The sequence below is a fragment of the Haliaeetus albicilla genome, chromosome 13, assembly GCF_947461875.1.
Source record: "Haliaeetus albicilla chromosome 13, bHalAlb1.1, whole genome shotgun sequence".
Lineage (NCBI taxonomy): Eukaryota > Metazoa > Chordata > Aves > Accipitriformes > Accipitridae > Haliaeetus > Haliaeetus albicilla.
In genome coordinates, this window is record NC_091495.1 from 13,347,501 (window position 1) to 13,369,275 (window position 21,775).

Below are 21,775 nucleotides of genomic sequence, written 5' to 3' on the forward strand. Positions count from 1 at the left end.
GTACAAGAATGCAAAGGATTTCAGCTTGTCAACAGATGAAATTTAAGTGAAAAAACCCATCCCCCAGAACAGGGTTCTCAAGGCTACGGTGACAAGGCTTACAGCACACCTCTCGCTGAGGCAGGATTATAGGAATGCTTCCAAAAGCCAGATTACAAGGGAAATAGGGAAGTTTATACAGGGCATTAGGGAATTTGCACTTCATTTTAAATGTAAGTGATAACTCAGAGAATATCACATCACCCCACCCCTTGATCAGGAAGGATCAAAGTCCAAATACTCGTCTGCTCTCCAGTATCAGTGTTCAAGAAGAAAATGGAAGTTTATTAGAAGAGTGAGGAGACAACAATGAGGGGTGGTTTGCAAAGACTGAAGCTCATGTTGTTGTAGAGAAACCTTCAAGGCACAAGGCAAAGCATGACTCAGCCATAACCAAATGCAGCAAGATCTGTCTAATGCACTAATTCAGATGCCAAAACTATTCATATTAAAAATGTTGGCTTCAGAAATATTTTAGGGGAAGATGTGAAAGTGTCTTCTAAGGAAGGTCTACAGCCATGTTTCCAAAGAGGAATGGAAAACAAGGGAGACATGAAAGACATTGGATAGGCCTTTAAAAACACTAGATGAAAACAAAGGGGAGGAAAGGGGTAAAATGCACTTTGTTCATTGATAGGGAGTTAATTTATGCAAAAAAGTACCCTACTGCCAGCATTGGTTAACTATAATTAGAACTACATGTTAGAAATTAATCCAACACATATAACCCACCTTCATAATGCTATGTCCTTATCATTTCTAGGGTATTTAAGCACTTAATTCCTTAAGAGTTCTTTTAAAATTTCTAATACAGTGACAGCAAATACAAAAAGCCCCTACACTTATATTTCCTCATACAGCTGGATGCCTAAACAAATATGTTGTCTTCCAGTCCAGAGACAAATATATGCAGCTGGTCAGATAGTGAAGCTCAGTTTCACCCTAGAGGAAGGATTAATGGATCTGATAAACTCATTCTCTAGGAAGGAAAAAAGCTGCTTCCAGACTGTCAGTGAATTCACAGTTGGATGATATAAGGTAGCACTGGCTGTTATTGGCTGCTAAATTACTTAGCTGTATTAGTTGCCACACATGGGATGCCACAACAGTGAAAATTGAGATGGGTGGGATGAAGAACAAACATAATTACTTGAGCATCAGGACTTCATCAGGCTGCAGACTGAGTCACCACCACCACAACATTATATAGGAGTACAAATTCTGTGCGCTCATCACTATTAAGGAAGCAAGACATCAGAATTATTTGTTCTTACAAACAGTTATTAGAAGATTTAGGATTTAATAGCGAGCAAACCTGCAGACTAAAATGACCATCACAATTAAAATAGTGCTTTTTGCATATGATTGCATGTCAAAGAATTTTGTCCTTTGGAAATTACAGTATGAAGGTCAAAAGTATAAGGTCTTCAAAGCAAGAGGGTATTTTCTTTACTTGGCTCTTTAGTGGCATAAAATTTCCCAGTGTAAACTCGTTCCCAGATGCAAGCAGCTGCTACACATGGATTTGTCCAGGAAACACGTGGTTAGAAATATACACTCCTAATTTTAGCGAAGATTAATATTTTAAGGCCATCCTGAGTGAAATCAGAACACAAATGTTAAAACTGGCTTCTGTTCAGGCATATACAACATGACAAGCAGTTGCTTACTCTAGGACTGCAGAGGAAGCTTTTAGGACCATGCATATTTCAGTGTTTGCTTTCCTGATACTTTGCAAAATTCTAGTTGTATGGCTTACCTCAAATACTGGAGGGTGGGCAAGGGAATGCTAACTGTTATCTGTTATCCACAACTTTCAATCTAGATTAAACCAAATTAGTAACCAGGAACTTCAGATGAGCATGGAGCCAGGAAATAAGAACATGAAATGAAGACAGATTCCACTTACAATTAACTCTTGAATAAGTGAAACAGAAAGTATCCTCTTGACGCCATTTTCCGTAATTACTCCAAGCCAATTAAGTGCACCCCAGTACCACAGATAACTCTGTCCTCCATGCCAATAGCTTACAAAGGCAAAAGTGAGGGCTGTGGAAAAGAGTGTTCCCAGCAGACTGGACTGAGATCCTCCCATCGGAACATAAATGTACCTGTAGGTGAAATGACAGATAAGCAACGTTATTAGAGATTTCACAGAAATCTCAGAAAAACATCCACTACAGAACAAATTTTTTATTTTTTGGCATAAAAAAGAGTTTGAATAATTACCCGACATTCTCTATTTACAGAGCTTGCCCTGGTTTCTGAAAAGCTGTACGCTACTTCATGAAGTATGTGCATATACCATTTGGCAAGAAGATAATTTTGTGGTCATGGGAACTCTGCATTAGGCAAATATACAGCATAAACTATATTCTCAAAATTGCTGAAGTCAAATATTCAGGTTTTTTTAAACTGCAGTAGTTGTAAGTCAACTTATATACACAGAAATGACATGTAATCTTCATGTGAATTTAAATTATAAGACTCAAAAAAATTTAAAACATTATATAAAGGCATACATAGTCATAACCCATAGAATGTTTTCCATTTGTCAAAATGTAGACACATGCAAACATGTTTTATTTTTAAAAAGCTTATAATTTCTTTCTTTTTAAATCTTTCATTAAAAATTACATGAACTGAAAATATTTCCTATCTGGTTCTTGTATTATACTCTCAGGATCATGTCTGCCTAATGACCTTCAGAGCACACGTACCAAAAAACTCCCCAAAGCCTATATGAAGGACCCTGCATGCAATGATATTCTGTATTTAAACTGAATCCAGGAGTCAGAACCTTAGTCTTTAATTGATGCTTATAAGTGTCCAGAAAGCAGTGCTTGTTCAGTAAAAATACCAGAAGCAATGGGATTCTGAAAACTGACACTGTTTTCTGGGTCACTTCACTTCCTTCCTGCCTAGAGAGTTACACCCACTCCTGGCATTTTCCAAGTCAGGCATGGCCAGTGGCCAGCCTTTATCTGAAAAAGGCACCTATTCCTGTCAACACTTTGAAGAAGCTCATCAGGCAACAGAGTCACCATCCAGTTCATGGGTACCAGTGAGGAGAAGTGGTATATGAGAACTGCCGGTGACAGTTCTCCTCAGCTGTCATTCCTTCGACATGACGCACTGTACTCATATTTGAGACCATTCCTACTTGCAAAGATAATTCACAGAAATTTTTTGCAGTGAAGTTTTTCTCTCTGGTGATCAGTTTTTACATTCAGAGATAAATACTAGCTTAAAGATTTTAAAGGGAAATTAACATAATGCTTTATTCCTAATCCTAGGAAGTAAGAAAACACGGTAATGGGGTAACATAAACTGATGAAAGTAATTAAATGGTAAACAGAAAAGTTGTTAAAATAACAACTGTCAAATGCTCCAAATTCTCTCTAAGCATAACATCAATACACCTTTTTACTTCAACCTGCTACAGGACACATCCGATTACATTTGTAGTAACTTTCAGTATAAGTGTGCTTTTTACTAAGCATATGAAAATAAACAGAAATTAAGAGCAATAGTTTTTATTTACTTTTTTTTTCTTCTCTCTCCCCTTTCTATGTTTTTCTTGGGTCTAGTCTTTTCTCCTCACATATATAAAGAAATAGCGCGGCACTAATGGATACTTGCAATTGCAATCAATTAGTCTAATAGCAGAGAAGTACATCTTGGCAGTCTGTAACCTGGGGGATCCCCTGCAGGGCTCTGGCACAGAGGGTGAGGAGAGCAGAGCCACAGACCCCACTGCTTCGGAAAAATTCCTTCTACGCAAAAGAGTACAGAAATGAAAGACCAAAGCAGATCATCCTTTCTTAGGGCATACTTTCCCAACACCCTCCCTCTGCCTTTTTAAAGGCTGATTGCTGTATGTTTTTAGGCAGGGCCCATTGTCATTACCAGTTTCCCTGGCAGGCTGGCTGGAGGAGGGCTGGCAGCCCTGCTCTGCAGCCGACAAACCGCAATGCTGAGAGCAGCACCTCCGTGCCCCTGTCAGCACGGCAGTACCTTGTTTTGCAAAGCTTCACCCAGAGGAGCCTGAAACAGGATATTGCCAGCCCCGCCACTCTCAGCAATGCTCACTCTGGCGTACATTTACTGAAGCAGCATTTAAAAGTAACCCAGACACCATCAGAGACACATCTCCGTGACGAGACCTTACTCTAAGCCCTAAGGAAACATTTCTGCTGACCTTATAGGGTCCTGGGTTGAATCCACGGCACAAAAGGTAGCTTTTACTGCAGAAGTAGCTCTGGGTTTCCATACAGTCCCTTTCCCTGCACTGAGACAGACCTGTTGTATAGGCATCAGCCATCTTGTCAGCACCGGCAGCCTCTATGGGCACCCGCATTGCCAGGAATTGCCCAGCAGCACCAGCTTGTTCATTTGCAATCGCAGCTCAGTTTAGTTTGGCCTGAACGGCTTTCAGATTACTGTGCAGAAAAAACAGGCTATTTTCTGATTTTTAGTGTTTAACAGCAGCAGCTAGATAATTGAGCAGCAATAACTCATAATTCTGATGAATGTTCAGGGCCAGTGAAGTTTTAGCTCCTAGTGAGGCCCATGGCAATTGTGCAACTGAAAATGGACTTGTGTTATCTTTGTGAAGACCTACCTGAAGAAGGACAGAAACCAAAAGGAGCCACATAATCTTTAGTAACCCTTCTACCTTCCCCTCCAGTACTGTGGAGAGTCTGCCTCCTTGCCCAGAGGAGAAATGCAAAGCAAAAAGCAACACCTCTTTCCTTCCCTGCTAGCTACCATAAGAAAACAGAAAGAAGGCTGGCTGCCATTTTTTGTCACGAGGGCATTAACTGCCCTTAGACTGCATGGTCTTGCCTTCCCTTGTCAGGGCGTTCCCGCTGGCAATTTTAAAGTAAGTATAAAGGACTGATGGATGTCGAGTCATTTCTCTCAAACAGTGTGAAGAGCAATTCTGTATGTTCCTGTGTTTTTTTGTGCAGAAAAATTCGTGAAAAATCCATTATTACATTACAGACACACCAGGAAAAAAAGAAATATTTGCTACCTCATCATCCATGTGCACATCATATCCACGTGCATACACTCTTAAACTGGCAGGCCTGCGTACAAGCAATAGGCAACTCAGATCCAGCCGGGGCAGATCCTGGCTCCATGCCAGGCACTTTGTCCTCTCTGATATAACCAAAATTGTCTCGCAAAAGAACCACCACAAGAGCCCTCATCATTGCAAAAATGCATTTTGCTTATTTTTGAGCATCGTGGTAGTTTAGAATCTAATTTCCCAATACTTTCCATGTGTATTTACACAGAAAAGTACTCATTTGATTACAGAAAGCTACATTTACACTGAAGTGTGAGGGAGAATAAACCAGTGAATAGTATTATTAAGCCAGACGATAGAAGAAACATATTACTTCTGTATTATCATTTACAACACAAACACACACTTCGTAACTAACGATTTGTTGTGGTTTAACCCTGGCCAACAGCTAAGCCCCACACAGCCTCTCTCTCGCTCCCCGCAGCAGTATGGGGAAGGAAAGGAGCCTCTTCCAGTACATTAGGGAAGTTGTTCTGTCCTCCAGTTCACTAACAAAATCCATGAGGAGGGAAGGAGGGAGGCAAGGAGAGAGAGAGATTAAGGGGAAATGGCTACTACAATTTGATGTCTTGCATATCTGCATGCTTCCCAACTTTTTTCCTTCTTACCAATACTACCGTTTACCTGCAATCTATCCTACAAGGCCCTCTGTACTGCGATTAGAAACTCAGGATTTACACAGACGGAGAGGTTGCTGTACAGCATGCTGATCTGCTGCGCCATATGCAGAATAGCATTATATAAATATCTCATTTTAAGCTTCCATGCAGCTTTTAAGACTATTCCCATCTCTAATCACAGAAAATCCACAAAGAAGCTCAAAACCCCCAGTTCAGGGACTACTAGCACATAAAAGTAATCATGGGTCCTCATGGCAGACTAACACAACTCAAAGGAACACCCTCATAGCAGAATTTCTTAATAGCTCATAAGCAGGTTACACATTTACCGTAGATGGGCAAGGAAGGCAGACTTAGCTGAAAAACATAGTGCTAACGTGCAACAACTTCATCTTAATTCACATACTCACAGAAAAAGAAAACTCAACAGTTATTTGGCGTCAGTGAGCCAGACAGATAAATGAAGGAAAGCAACAAAGTATTTTGCAAAGAGAAAAGGATATTAAGGCAAGTAGATTTGAGGACAGTAATTGGTCATGTCCCTCCAGGTTATTTTAGAGGGATGGGTAATACTGGTCACCCTTAAGATCCATGAAAATTACAGCCAGGAAGATTAGACCTGTGGAAAATGCTTAGTATCAAAAAATGCAGGCTCGGTCAGTATTTGAAAATAAAACATCAGCTTAGGGGATCAAACATCAATCCCTGCCAAACTTCAAAGTTGGAATTTGAAGGTGAAAGAACAGAGAAGATTTCTAGGCAGGCTGTCAAAGACGAGCTCGTGAATGCCACAGGCCAGGCTTTGCCAACCATTCCTAGACTGGCTAGACCTCTCTTAATGACAACAAGGAAAAGCACTTCATTTTGTCAGAAGAAAAAGTTGTGCATATTAGTTGGAGAGAAGAGAAGGGGGAAGAGAACTCCATGTAGATTAAATATCCCAAAACATCTGCAGGGGCATTTGAGGCACATAAATACAAATAAATATTGAGAGAATGTTATATAGAAAAAATTATTTGAACACACCCCTGACATGACTAAACATACATTCTTAGCCTTCCCCTCCCAAGCCAAAGATGCTGTGTATGTGTCTTCTGAACAACCAAGTGCCTTACTTTTAGTCCCACTTACAGTTGCTTAAATCAGCTTATCTACAGCCAGCAAGCTGTTCCATTTACACAACTTATCTTAATTTTAACTCACTAAGTGAACATTAGAGAATTGGATAAAATATCTAAATGGTACCATTTAAATCCCTAAAGTAATGCAAACACAAACATAATAGCTGAGGTATTTAAAAGTGACATTTGCTTACAGAGAATAACTTTTAAATCCAATACCCATTTTGTTAGTTTTCCTGAAGTGATAATCTACAGAACAATCATAAGAGTTCTGACAATCATTCCCTTGGAAAACACGTTGTTTCTTTTCTTTTAATGGCATCTACATTACAAAGTTTTTATTCTGATAAATTTAGAAAACCACCAAGAAGAGCATTTGCAATCAGTTAAGAATCACTCTGAAGGCTTTTACTCCTTGAGGCCTCAATACACTGCTCTTACTTCCACATGCATGTAATTTTAAACATACTTAAATCTTGAAGTAAGTGCATGTAAAGCACCTCTTTAAATGCTGTTCTGTCTAGGGGCTTTCTTCAACATGTGCTTAAATTTCTTCTTGAAGTAAGGCCATACAGCAGGATGCATGCTGCCCATGATTTTTCTTCCCCTCTCCTTAGCTATTGGCCTTGAAATGTCTTATCCAGAAACAGATGAAATGTAAATTTAAAAAAAAAAAAAAAATGTTAATTTGCTTGTAATGGCAAATATCTTGTGAATACATTTATGAGATTTTTGGGGTTTATTTCAGGGAATATTTCACATTCAATATTCCAGTACCTCTCTAAATTTCAAAGCATTCAGGAGTTAACCATACTGTTTTGAGTTGGACTGTTACATCGCTAACACAGTAAAAGTTTCAAAAGCAATAATAAAGTCTACCATCTTATATGCCGACAACAGAAATCACTTGAGGTTCTGTATAGTGATGGTGGCCATTTGTGGAGATGTATACAAAGTTTCATCCACGTAGTATTATGCCTGGAGAATTTGACATTTTAAGTCAATAAAAAGTTCTTCATCATTAGTTACAAAATCAATGCTCAATGTGAGCCTGAAAAATTTTGAGGATAAACTTAAACAGCCAAGTTACCATGCATTCTGCTTCTAAGTTATCCCAAGGATTGTCACCACAAAAGAGATTTGATTATAATGAAAAGTGTGGCAGGATATAGGGTGAGAACTAGAGGGGAATTCCCTCTAGAACTAGGGCTGGGCTTCCTTAATTTATTTATTTTTAATCCTGAGTTTTCTTTTTGTGGCCTTAGATCACTGATTTCAAACTTCTTTTCTACTGCATAATGAAAGGATTTCAGGCCCAGTTCTGCAGATTCTTACTTCTGGGCGAGCTCTTACAATTCCTGTTATGTCAGTTCAAGCTACCACTGACTTGGATGGAGCTACACAGAGTGGATAAGCACACCTGTATGTCTTTGCAAGACTGTGTCCTACATGAATAAATCTGTTTTAAATCACAGAAACATCTGTAAACAAGACTTTGAAGGCTGAGCCCCACATATTTGCACCCGAAATAAAAAAAAAAACAAAAAAACAAACAGAGGTATGTGGAATACCATTTGGCAAAATTTCCATTAGGAGACATAAGCCTTGTTCTTACTGTGAAACTCAATTTTTTACACGGTCTAATAATTTTGCTGGGCTGTTGGCAAAGCTTTTAAAGCTCCATAAGATTCTCTCACCTCACCAGCCTAATGCAATGTTTAGGGAGATCTTGACAAATGCAGACCCTTTGAAATATTTAAGCTAATGCTGGCTCCAGGCAAGCCTTGTTAAATTACCACAAAAATATTTAATGAGAAATTAAGTCCATTTGGGTTACAAAGCATTAATGAGAATATTCATATGCAAGAACACTCGGCTTTACAAATATGACCTGAATTTTGGTTCACTTTCCAGTTGTTAGCATGTTTCCCAGCAAAGACTGAATATGCAGTTTCCTACTAAAAAAAGCCTGAAAAATGTTTAATGTATTTTTCTTCCTTTGCATTCAACACAAAAAGATCTGAGTCAAGTCCATATGTCAAAGGGCAGATAATTGGGGAATACTGAACAAATCATTCTGAATTCACTCTTCCAAGGAAGCTCATGTTTTCAAAGAGATTCTTTTATTTCAAATGAAATTTTAATCTAAATCATAATACGTCCTTTTAATAGAAAAGGTTTCATTACTGGTGGACCGCTGTGTTTAGTTTTCTCACAGCCACATCTAGGAAAAAAAGAAACCCTGCCTGCTTGCAATCAAACACAAAACTACCAGTCAACTACCTTTGATTGCAATGGAAATAGAAGAGGTTCCAGGTGACTAAAGCACCAAAAGACTGGTTAAATCACTAAGTCCAAACCAGAGCCCCAACCTTTTTGCTGACGGTAGGAGCCTGTATGTTATTGCCAAAACAACCTAGAGTTAAGTGCCTACAGCTCAGCTACTGGGCAGGAGGGGGCTGTGTCCCCAGCTGGCTGATGGAGCCAGGAAGCAGGCACCACCTCCCAGGTAGAGTTTACAGAGCTCCCTGAAGCTGTTCTGAACTTAACTGCCCTCAGGGGCCCAATTCATTCCTGATACTCACAATACACCTACCATGTGCTGATAATATCCAGGCTCAGCACGAAGCACAGCAATCAGGCTATACTTCTTTGAAAACCTGGCTGGAGGAGGGATCTATTAATAGCACTGTCAGTCTTTGCTTATAAAATGGTAGAGGTCAGGTTCTTTGCCAAGGAGACCGACATATCTTGTCTCCCAGAGGAGTGCTCCAGCTGTCTGTTACCAGGCTGCCACCAGGCAGAACAGAAAATGAGATTCAGAGAGTGAATATGCAAGAAAAAACAAGTCTGTGGCTAGAGCATTACCCAGAGAGAAACAGAGATCCCAGTCCTGCTTTCTGCACCAGGAATTGCTCACTGTGCCCTAAAGAATCATTAGACAAAACACACAAGCAACACCATGAACAGAAGAATTATTTTTTTTCCTCATTTTCTTTACTTCTCCCGACTCTGACACTGGAGGTCCCAGCTCAAAATTCAGAGTTCTGCAAATCTGCACCAGAGGCTGGCTGAATAGGCAGAATTTTCCCACACAAATAAACCCTCTGCAGCAAATCTCTTCCCTTGCCATCTCCCCTCTCACTGTAAGTTTGCATTCACAACAGCACGTTTTATAGTAGTTTTCAACTACAGCTAAAGCAGCAGAGACCAATTCTTCCTGTGTGTCTGTACATATCAAACTATCTGTGGTTCAGTTAGTGAAAAACTGTTAAGTATGTGTCATTTGTTGCTTTGACCATGCCAGGAATGAAGGACTACATCTCCTTTCCCTGCCCTGCCCCCGAAAGCCACTTTAAATGCCATAGGTGTAAACACAAGCTATTTAGCCATCCTGCTAATCTTAGTACGCCAGGTACATCAGCCAAAATGCAGATCCATCCACACCTGTGGATTCAGATGTTTAAAATACACTCATCATTGTCTACTTAACAGCTACCTTTTCCAGCATGCCTCTGCCAAAGGAGTGCATGAAATGTTAGTCACTACAATAGAACCTGTATTATTTTCCTTATTAAAATATTTTTGCTGAGAGACAAGGTGATACAGTTGAACAGCCCTCTGCAATTTGCTAGGTAGCAGAAAAGATTGTTTAATCTTCACAGATCCTTTTGTGCAGAGCTTGATGATTCTTTTGCATTTATATATCACTTTGTACAGATCAACGTGAAAGGGCTTTGTTAGTATCCACAGACCACACAGCAGTTTCACCAAACCATGCAATATCTTTGCCTCACTGGGCTGTATAATTCTATAGACAAGCAGAAACCAAGGCATCAGAAGACTTCCACTTGGTACATCAGAAATAAAAATTTTTGTGTGACCAGAATAATGTTCAAGATCCAAAGTTCCAAAGTCAGTGAAGATTCCGTAAGCGTTAGAACGTTCAGATTATAAACCAACGCCAACAAGATGTACTTCAAATGCACCGCTGAAACAAAGTGAAGGCATGTAATTAATGAAAAGCAGAAATAAAGAAAAGATATTGGTTAAGTGTTGCAGGAAACTTGATGAATATCAATGTATCTGCCTAAATATTGAGTAGCATTACATATTCCTCCCAAGTTGCATGTGCACAAAGTTTGAAGAGTTAGACTTCTGACATTATTCCAAGCTGAGTAATTCACTCAGCTCTCATGAGTTCACATTTCTTAGAATATACTGTCTGCAGTTCTGGGAAAGACTATTTATAAAATACAGCCAAGTCATTGAGATGTCTAGGCAAAGCTGAGGTGACTTAAGATTATACAGCACCTTCCACACTAGAGGACTTCTATACGCTCTCCAGCCTGTGTCAAAAACCCTTCAAACACCAGTAGAGTTAAATCCTCTCTGACAGAGTACAATCCCTATTTATCAGCCCAAATTGACATTGCCTAATTGTTATATAAGTGAGAATGAATATCAAATTTAATTAAGCAGAGTGAAGCAAAATATTTGCTTTTCTTGAAGCAGCACCCTTAAATAATGATGATCTCATTTTTTTTCTCATTTGTAGAGAAAGCATAGACACACTCTAACACCAGTCAGGAACATGGTTCAATCCAGATAAAAACTTAAGCGGGAAATGTCAGTTCCTGTGAAGTCACCAGCGACGGGGGACCAGAGCTAAACAAACCAGTAAGTTCTAAACACACAGCAACAAAATGTCCCAACGCAAAGGTAATACTTGAGTAAGAAATGCTGTAGCTACAGCCAGAAATTTAAATATATGTGTAAGAAGGGGAAGAAATGGGGGAGCTGCATGCTCAAGGAAAAAGGAACAGTAAAAGCTTGTCAGGAAAAAAAAGATAGGGTATCACAGAAAAGTAAGTAGAAAATGTACCATAAATCTTCTTAGCCTCCTACAACACTTAGCTGTATACCTGCCCAGTTGTCTAAGGGTAGCCTGTTTGGTAGAAAGAGAGAACAAATAAGGATTGGTAAAAGAATGACTTCTCTGCATTGATCTTCACAAAAAGCCCAAAGACAATCAATCAACAAAACTGGTTTTAACTGGGAAGTACAAATGTAGGCCAGAAAAGGTAGAAAACAGGTTAAAGACCATTAAGACTGTCAGCAGCATTCCAGTTGGTGTGCCTTCATGAACTTCTCTGAAAGGTATTCAAGGAAGCATCTGGTTGACACATTGGATCACCAGTGATTGTTTCTCCTGTTTTCTGCTTCTTGAGATTTCAACAGACTGTGAAAAGCAAACAAACTCCTTTTCTTTCCTCAAAAGTGGGGGGAACCACGCAGGAGCAAGAAAACCCCACACAGCTTAGGAACTGCTTAACAAATTCCTGGTGGTGCTTAGGAAGAGACTATGAAACAGCAGCTTGCACTCACACCATCCTTAGTACTTGAGACTAACCAGCTAAGAAATAGCACATAGCTTCAAAGAGTTAAACAGAAACAACACCACCAAATTGGCATGTTTTCCCTGAAAAACCTCAACTAAAACCAAGTTAAAGTCTAAACAGGAATCTAAAGAACGTCATGGTAGCATAGCTATGGTTTAGCTTTGAAAGTTGAGAAGGAAGGATGCAGGAGTATGGCATTTACATGGCTACTAGGCATCCATCTGCTCCTGGCTGAAACCAAAAGCTAAGAGGCAATGAAAAGGAACCTGAATTTCAGGTGCACCCTCACCAGTGATTTGACTGTTTGCCCTGAAGTAGCCTAGAAATGCTCAGCCAGGTTAAGGAGGAGTCTCCCATTCTCCCCCAGCTTTTACCTAAAACTCACAAATTCTCAATTATGAGCTCATACAGTGGCAGAGCATAGCCATATGGACAGAATTCTTGCATACCAAAAAGTCAAATACAATTGTCTGGGGTCAAGTGTGTTGGCGATGTCCTGGAACATCTTCCATTTACATTGCAAATGTTTTGTTTAACAGCACCACTGCAGAGATTGATAATGATGATCCATCTCTACAGTACTGTTTACTGACATTCAGTGAGAATTAATGTGAAGTTGAGTGGCCGTAAAATGATACATTCTCCTTTATACTTGCTCACCCATTTGATTATTGGTGATGCTAGCCTTCTTCATTTGTGTTTCTCAACTTTTTCTAAAGTGCCCTCAGTACCACAACAGCAGCCCACTCCATCCCCTCTTCATGACCATCTGGCAAGTCTATTATTTCCTCAGTCTCCATTCTACTCTGTACACTTTAACACTGTAGAAAAGAAATTAAATAATGTGATAGTTCAGAGCAGATTCACTAGCATAGAGACAGTAACAGGCTGAAACTGCTGGCTAAAACACATGAAAGATGATTAATGGCTACGAACACTTCACCAGATACCCAAATCATTAGTTCATATTGCTAGGTTATTCCTAAGACAAAGGGAAAATGCATGTGTTCTGTTGATGCATATGCACCAATTACCAAGGTGAGCACTGGATTTTTTGGGGACAGTGATAACTAAGATCAGTTTATTTGCTCCTAAGAGAAAAGGCCAGACCATATTTTCTTTTATTGCCAGCAATATTGTTTTCATCAGTTTCAGATGGATAGGGATCTGGGTTCTGTGCTCGTTTTCATTGCCAACTACCTTTTGCACCAAGCCTCCTCTGCTCTACCCCTAAAATTAGCCAAATCAAGCCTTTCCGATATTTGAGGACTGAAGAATCAGAAAGATTTCTTGACCATAGTTACAGAGATGATGCTACAACTCATTGCTATTTCAAGAGAAAAAAATTATTGAATAATTGTGCATTTATATTTCTTTTTCAGCATGTATTCACACAAATGCTTCAGCTGGATGCTTGCATGTTTTGTGGGGTTTGTGAATGCAAGGATGGGGTTCATTAAGCAAAGCATACATTTAGCAGAGCAGCAAGACAAAAATTAATTCTTTCACCACTAACATAGTCTAGAGATTGGATTTAGCAGAGTGAACTTGACAGATATTTCTTCCAATTTGAATGTTACTTCAGTTTGTTCAATTTCTGGAGTATACGCATTAAAGGATTTCCATTTTAATGTTAAAAACAATGTTTCCTACATTAAAAATTCTTTATTACAAAAACCTGATACTACATGCAAGATGCAATGATTTTCTTGTCTTATATGCTGGGCAGAATAGCTGCACATAATTATGACCTGGCTGTCCAGTTTTAATCTAAGCATTCTTGTATGAGAACTCTTACTATGCTTCCATGACCTATTGATATTTTTACTTGCATATTGATTGAGAAGTAATTATCTCCATAAAGTGGAGAAACCATCAAGAAAACATAGTGCAAACTAAACTGCAGTCCTTAACATCAAGCCTGCCATTTAAATCTTTTTCTGAGCACATGCACAGTACTAACGTTGCAGCTAAGCTGTGAGGTATCAGTGTTAAGATCAAATTTTATTTAAAGAACAAACATACAAACGCTTGTCTCTATATCTCAGACTCTTTTCTGTGCCTTTATGGGATAAGCTAAGCGTATGACACAGCCTCCTGAGGTAATTCCTCTTGGACAGCCATTGTTCCCTCACTCCCTCATCACCTCTCCTCTGAGCTGGGAAGCACAAACTGCTGGAGCTACTCCTGAGATCCCAATAGGTAATGGCATTTCTGCTCCTGCCTGGCATAATGAGAAAGCAGTAAGGTTGGAAGTCAAAGGATCCCATCACAGACTCATTTAAGCAAGCTCCAACATCCCTTTAAAGCTACAGGGGACAGCATAAAGCCAACTGTAACAGTTGGTGTTAAAACCTTTAAAGCATCCACTACCGGCAGAAGGTTAAGGATTTTAGGTGGGGCTGCTGCCATTCAGAACAGCAGGTGATTTTTAGTTCCTATTGTGACAAGAACAGAGTGGACAAAAGTGAGCACAGGCAAAATTTAAGTTGTAAATGGAGTTTTAGACTCAATTCTAGTTCTGAAATACACATTTCTTAACAATAGCCCCTGTGATCAACAGGATCTTTGCACAGGATATTTTTCTTAGCTAGCTGTATCTGTGCAAGAAAAACCTGGTCTTAGTTATCATGCACCATTTTTTAACCTGGTTAACAGAGTTCAATATTAAATATCAGTACATTCTGTGAAGGAAGCCTAGCTGTGATTCCTGTGGCTCTTGGTTTGCTGAGTAGGTTTTAAATCAATAGCAAGGACATTCTTCTCCATCTTTCAGCCACATTTCCTATGCTTTTTCACTTTCTAAAGAATAGCAATACAAAAAGCCACCATGCTTTTCCATTTTAACTCAGAATTTTTGAAAGGTAAGGTTATCAAGAAAATATCTTTATGACCAATCTTTGGTTTTGTGAATAAAACATATATCAAATACTTTTTGTATGCTTCAAAGACAAAGGAAATACAGGCTGAGTCCACCATTCAAGAAAGAGAGAGAAAAGGACAACAAAAGTACCAACCATTGGTGCTTGACAAGCCGTAACACCACTCAGACCACTGCAGGAAAGAGCCTGGTTGGCAGTATGACACAAGTACACTGATTATCTTATGTTAGCCTGCTGGAAAAGAGGCAAAGAAGTCTTACACCATGCAGGCTTGATTCCTGCCTCTTGAGGTTTTTTGCACTGGGTGCAAACAAGATAAACAAATGGACTGCATCACCCGTTTACTATGTAATCTATTAACAGCACCTGATCCACTCCAGCCCTGTTCTAGTCAAAAATGAAGTGCAATACTAAAAATCAACATTTCAGCATTATTTCAGTACCAATTCTAGTCTAGTCATTTTGATGCAGTAATTAAGAAAGTGTTCTCTTTCCATGTTCCTTATAGCAAGAAATAAAGCAGCAAAGAACCTTTTTCTGAATCCAAGTATCTTATCTTTTCTGTACATAATCCTGCAAGGATCAATGATACCACACAGCTGTGTCAGTCTGAGGACGACTGGCTGCAGATAGCATCCAACATCAGGCAGCAGCCTGTACAGAGTGCTTGACATGTAAGACAAGCCTGTGCTGTCCAAGTTTCAGAATTTTCTAGATGATAATGCTACTTACATTTAACATTTTGCCAGTTTAGACAAAATCATTATAGTACAAATACTGTTCTGCTGTTACTGTCTCTGAAAGCCATTATGTGAATGAACAAGACAAGGCAAGAGATGTAAGTACATAGCAATGGCATATTTAAACTCTGCTGATCCCATGTTAGGCATAGACCTAACTGTCTTGCTTAATTGGGACAGTATGTACATGCTTAACATCAGGCATGTACTTAACATGTAGAACCCAAACACTTTAAAGTGATCCAAAAAGCTTTCGATTTATATATTCACTCTCTTTTCAAATTAGTAGTAACTAACACTGACCACTTTTCCTGTTTCTTACAGGCTCCTGGACTACACACAGTATTTTTTCCAACATTTTCCATGCTGCAAATTTGTCTCTTAGTTACTATGCCTAGAGGATTCTCTCAAAAACCAAACCCCCTCAGGATTACCTGTCCAAATATAGAGAACACACACTGATCCAACACCTAGTGCAAAGTATTCAACTCTCCCATCTCTGCTTCCCAAAAGGGCCACAAACTAGGATAATATCGTGACTTGCACAGTGAAGCTCTATCATCCTCAACAGAATATCCAGCGTTCCTGGCTCAACGCTTACCATCTCTCATGCTTTGGCAGGAAATCAGCAAGCCCTGGGTGGGATTTTACAATGCTATCCTGGTTTCGTTTCTGAGGAAGACTTAATAGCTTACTGCCAGGTAATGCTGTACTGGGCTTATTAGAGCACTAAGGAGCACAGTCTGTACCCCTACAGCTATCATTCAGCTAACTCAATGTGGATTTTCGCATGCACAGGTGAGAGAGAAAAAGAAGGCCAAGGAGAAAGAAGAGAATGTTTTACAGACAGCACTTGCCCAGTCCGCAGGTAGGCACGAATCAGTATCTCTCATTTATGTTTGCTGCTGGCAAGAAATGATCAAGTATGCAAAATATTCAAGCTGTCAAACATGACCATGAGCTGTATTACAGTAAGAAAATAATTGCTTGACATTTTCACCTTCAAATTCTAGGTTTTCTTAAGTTATTATGATTCAGACATTAATAACAGATAAAACATGACTAAACAGACTCCCAAAACCATTTTACATAGACCCAAAGTTTTAACCCCTGCTACGTTGCATTGGGATCAGCTTCATCTAATAGCCAAGTGATTTAACACATATGCTTCAAAGCAAACACAGATAAGGATCTAGCTAACTGTGTTGGCACTATTTGCAAGCACCCTACTTCTTGTTTTCATAAGCAGGTCTGCAGAAGCGGAGGAAAGATCATGAAAAGAAATCTATGTAGAAAGGAACTGCAAGAAGGGAACAAAACCACCATGCTTTTTGTTCCTTTTCAGCATCTTTTTCTTCCTATGCAACTAAAATACAAGACTCAATTTATGAAAATTAAAGCAGAGCTGAAGAAGGAATGAGAGACAGAAATTAAGCGTATCTTAGAAATTTGCCATTTGACTGATAATGACAGAAATTGTTTTACTGCCCAGATGCTAATCATGTTTTCAAATTATATCATAATTATTCAAATGCAAGTGACCTTGCCATGTGTAAGTCTTAGGAACTGCTTGTACACTACAAAGAACAGATTTTTAGACTGTTTGCAAGCTGAAATTTGATTATGCTGAAATATTGCATACCAAGGAATAATGTGTTCTGACTTAGTGAGAATGAGCTGACTGGAAGCAAGGTGAGACACTAATTAAAATCTGTGCAGCACCTGGAAATTATCAAGTGGTTTAAGTATAAAGTGTTGTTATTATTAATGTACAAATATGCATCTCTTCATGACTGAAAGAACATACAGAAAGAACACAGCTAGTAGTCCTTTATTCTCTAGACCCTTCAGCTTGCTTATGAATTCTGTACTGATGTGTCTGACGTTAAAGATTGTTTTTAATAAGTTTCTCATTACTTTTCTAAAAAGATACTCTTTCCTTCTGTGTACTTGGGAAGGGAGAGTTGCTTTCAAGGTAGGTAAAATATCATGTTGCAATCACTTAAAATTCATAGGAAAATACCTTTAAAATATATGATCTGATCTAATACGGTTCAGCTGGTCCACATTCTCTCAGTAGGGTTCAGTAACACTTCCCATACTTTGTCTGCATGAAATACATACATGGAAAGCCATATCAAATCAGATAGAGGTAAACAAAAGAAGACTTGTCATAACTGTAATGGTTAAAAATGCAGATTCCATTCTTTCTACTTATTCCACTCGGACAAGAAAGTTACATTGAATGTCATCTTAACATACTGTTTATCCTCTGCATGTCATGTGTGATCCAGGACAGTATATCTATTCAAAATTATATTAAAAAGATTTCTTGGTTGTTCCAAAGTTATTTTCAGGCACTGGTAAGTGTTCTGTATTTTATTTGGAACACTCTGTGCTTGTCAAATCACATTTTTGCTTGTTCTATAATAATGCTTACCCTATCTGCATCACTACATCATCTGAAAGCATTCTGGTACTATATTAAAACCAAAACAAAACCCACCATATTCTGTGGTTTATTCACTCATCACAGAGGGGAAAACATTTGTGCAATACAGCATAGCAGTATGGCATGGAGGGAGACAGTGCATACATTTTTCAAAGTGCATCTGAAAATGAAGTAAGTAAGGTTTGAGAACCCTGCTCTGCCTATGGACTAAAAGGTGATACCATGGCTCTTAGTTTGGGTAGGTGCTCACTACAAAATCATGGGCTGTATTACCAGACAGAATAAACTCCTGAAAAGATCATCTTTAACCTGCATGTAGGAGGACTCATTACCCTTGAGGATTAGGGTTACTGACCCTGATCTGCCTTCTAGATCTTCACAATGAAATCTTTTGGGTGCCTGAGCCCCACAGGGCCCAAATCTTGAGCTTCATTAGTACTTCATAGGGCAGCAGTATAGAAAATGCAGATTAGTTTTCCTGTGTTAGTAGTGGCCCACAGTAGTGAAAAAAACCCACATTATTCAGTGCCAACTGGACCATTCGATGTACATCATCGCACCGTGGCACTCTATCTAGGAACAACAGAAGTTTCTCAGCAACAAAAGTTATAAGAGACAGAGCACTCTCTGAACATAACAATACCGTTTCAGGGGCATACTACATTGTGCTGCTGAAGATAGCTAAGCTAGAGACTATCTGCACAGTACAAAAAGCAATTAGTGGGGGAAAAAAAACAAAACAAAACAAAACAAAAACCAAAACAACCTATACAAAATCAAGCAGTGTTGCCCTAGAATCCAGTTCCAAATCCTGTCCTGTCCTCCCCTGACACTTGAGTTGTATGTGCTAGTACTCGACTGCACCAAAGAAGGAAATTGCTTATTATATTACCCATTATACTTCTGTAACTATGTATGAAAATAGGGAAGCCATCTATAGATATGAAACTTTGCATAATGACAGCCTACAAACATACTATGTCACCAGAGAAAAAAAACAAAGATGACAAGGAGGTTGTAAACAACCTAAATCAATCCATTGCAGGGATTATAAGAACCATCTTCAAAGTCACCCTTCCAGGGGTAAAACCAATTGTTAATAATTTGTAACCAGGTCTAAAACACTCACTCTGGAGGCAGGAAAACATGTGAAACACCGTCTGCTGACAAAGTGAGCCGAGCTTGCCCCCATTATCCCACCCAAACAAGCCACTGCACTGAGTACAGTGAACAACCTGTATAAACCATATGGAGCCTAGTTTACATTTTCAGTGTTTCCATATGCGCTGGATATATATATATTACTCAACACAGATAGTTTTAGAGAAACCTTGAATTGTTCCGTCAGGATACAGGAACACTTCCCATAGGACATCGTGGAAACGCAGGGATGTAACAAATGCTTCCAGGACAGCTGCAATGCCACGTATGCTGTCCATCAGTGCTATGTCTGCTCCAGCTACCTACACAGGAGTTAAGGAGACCGACTTCTGAAAAGTAAGAAAACAGACTGGGAAGAATGCAGGGTAGGGCTGATTGACAGGAAGCAGACACTGTAATTAGCTGGAATTACTGGTCATGCTTCTACTATTGATTTTTTTTTTAATCATTATCATCGAGAACTATTTTGAGACAGTGGCTAGATAAGGGCACCACAGCACTAAGCAGGCTAACTGAAGCAGCAAAACCAAAAGTTTAGAGTGGTAGAAATGATAAAGGCTAGAAAAAACCCAGCTGACTAAGAATGAGAAAAAGAGAAAGGCAAAGATAACATGAATAGATGTTTTAAAGAGACAAAGTAAACTTACCCATAACCCTCAAAATTCCAAACCCTTAAATGCACCTAACAGAAAAGGTTATGCTAAAGAGTTAAAATTGCTTTAAGAGACAGAGAGAGCATGGCTACCAGAAGAACACAAGCTACAAAAACAACTTAAAGAGAGACTGCACTGCAACAGAAAAGTCAGCTCAGGTGCAAAGATACAAAAATGTAATTTTCAGCAATTTTCAGTAGTTTTCATGAGCAGTTTTCATTTTTTTAGGCAAAAAGCCTCAAAAACCTGTGAGAAATCTCAGGAAAAATTTGGGATTGACAGCAAGGAGGTATAAGATGATAATGTTTGGCTGTCTAGAATTCTCTATCAGGTATCATCTAAACATGGTGTAATGCTATTTTTTTTCCACAATCAAAACCTTCAGTTTCTACAGATCTATTCATTAGATGTACACACTACAAACAAGATGTTAGAAAATTTTAGTGTTGTACCAGAAAAATATGACTGGGACAAAATGTTATGTACCTAGTAAGTGGCTAAGTGAAAATAGCCTACTTATTTCAACGTTAAGAATTTCAGATATTTATTTTATATAAACACCTCAAAAAGTAGGATATTGAACCTACAGTTCCTAAACTCAGGGTAAGGTACTTAATAGGTATCTCCAGTTACAGTGTACACATGCAGGTTTTTTTGAAAAGTCTAAGAAAAGGAAGGATAATTATAAAAAAAAACGCATACCACATTTACATACATGCTTCACAACACAGTCACATTTAAAACGTCCTTCACCTTAAAGATAGATATCTTTCATCACAGTCTTTGATATAGACCACAAAAACTTCAAGGGCCAAGCCAGAGCAATCTGAGCTTGAATTCAGTGTAATTACCTAGAGAGCAGGCAAACATCATGTTAGCGATTTCTTCACCTTTTCTCACAGTGGTTGCTGCATTGTAGTGATTGAACTTCCCTTTTTGTGCAAGTTGCTGGGCAAACAAGGAGAGGGTCCACCAATGACCAAAGGAAAACTGGTCATTGGAGGACTTCCCAGATAGTTTAAGACAAACAGCTGTAAAGGCAGTGAAAGACAATGAAAGTTTCACCCTCAGCTTCAGTTATGTATACAGTTCGTAGCAAAAGTAACTGGTATGAACACTAAGTTAAAGTAGCACAGGCTAATGCAGTGATCTGTTTAGAAGCTACCTTCTTTAGGATACAATGAGAGGTTTTAAATTATTAATGTTACAAGTAATTAATGGATTGAGATCCTAAAACTAAAAGTAACCAAGTAATACAAGATCTGGCTGTAGAAAAATTCCTAAATCAACTTATGAATCCTACACAATTCTTTTGGAGCATCCACAGTAGCTGGGAATGTTTGGACAAGGGGACCCTATCGGCTTTTCATGTTTCTTTGTCCAGAAGATAGTTACACAGGCCAGTACACTGGCCTTGTCATACAGGAATTCTGGCTCAAAACAAGGGTTTAGGGAGGAGACACACAAGATGGCCTAAAGAGCTATAATAATACATAGGATGAATTAAGCACCAGGAGGATGGACGAACAGAGTTTAACAGCCAGGCTGCTGAAAAATGGACACCAGAGCCAAGTGTTCCTGACACAAAACTGTCCCATGGCACCTATTTG

General features: G+C 39.0%; 1 protein-coding gene across 3 annotated transcripts in view; it reads right to left on the reverse strand.

The window, feature by feature from the left end:
- Positions 1–21,775, reverse strand: part of HHAT (hedgehog acyltransferase) — a 169,518-nt gene that overhangs the window by 85,072 nt on the left and 62,671 nt on the right. For all 3 annotated transcript variants that reach the window (XM_069800214.1, XM_069800213.1, XM_069800215.1), the window contains one exon: positions 1,949–2,150. In XM_069800214.1, coding sequence (XP_069656315.1) covers positions 1,949–2,150 — 202 coding nt within the window. The remainder of the gene's footprint in view (positions 1–1,948; positions 2,151–21,775) is intronic.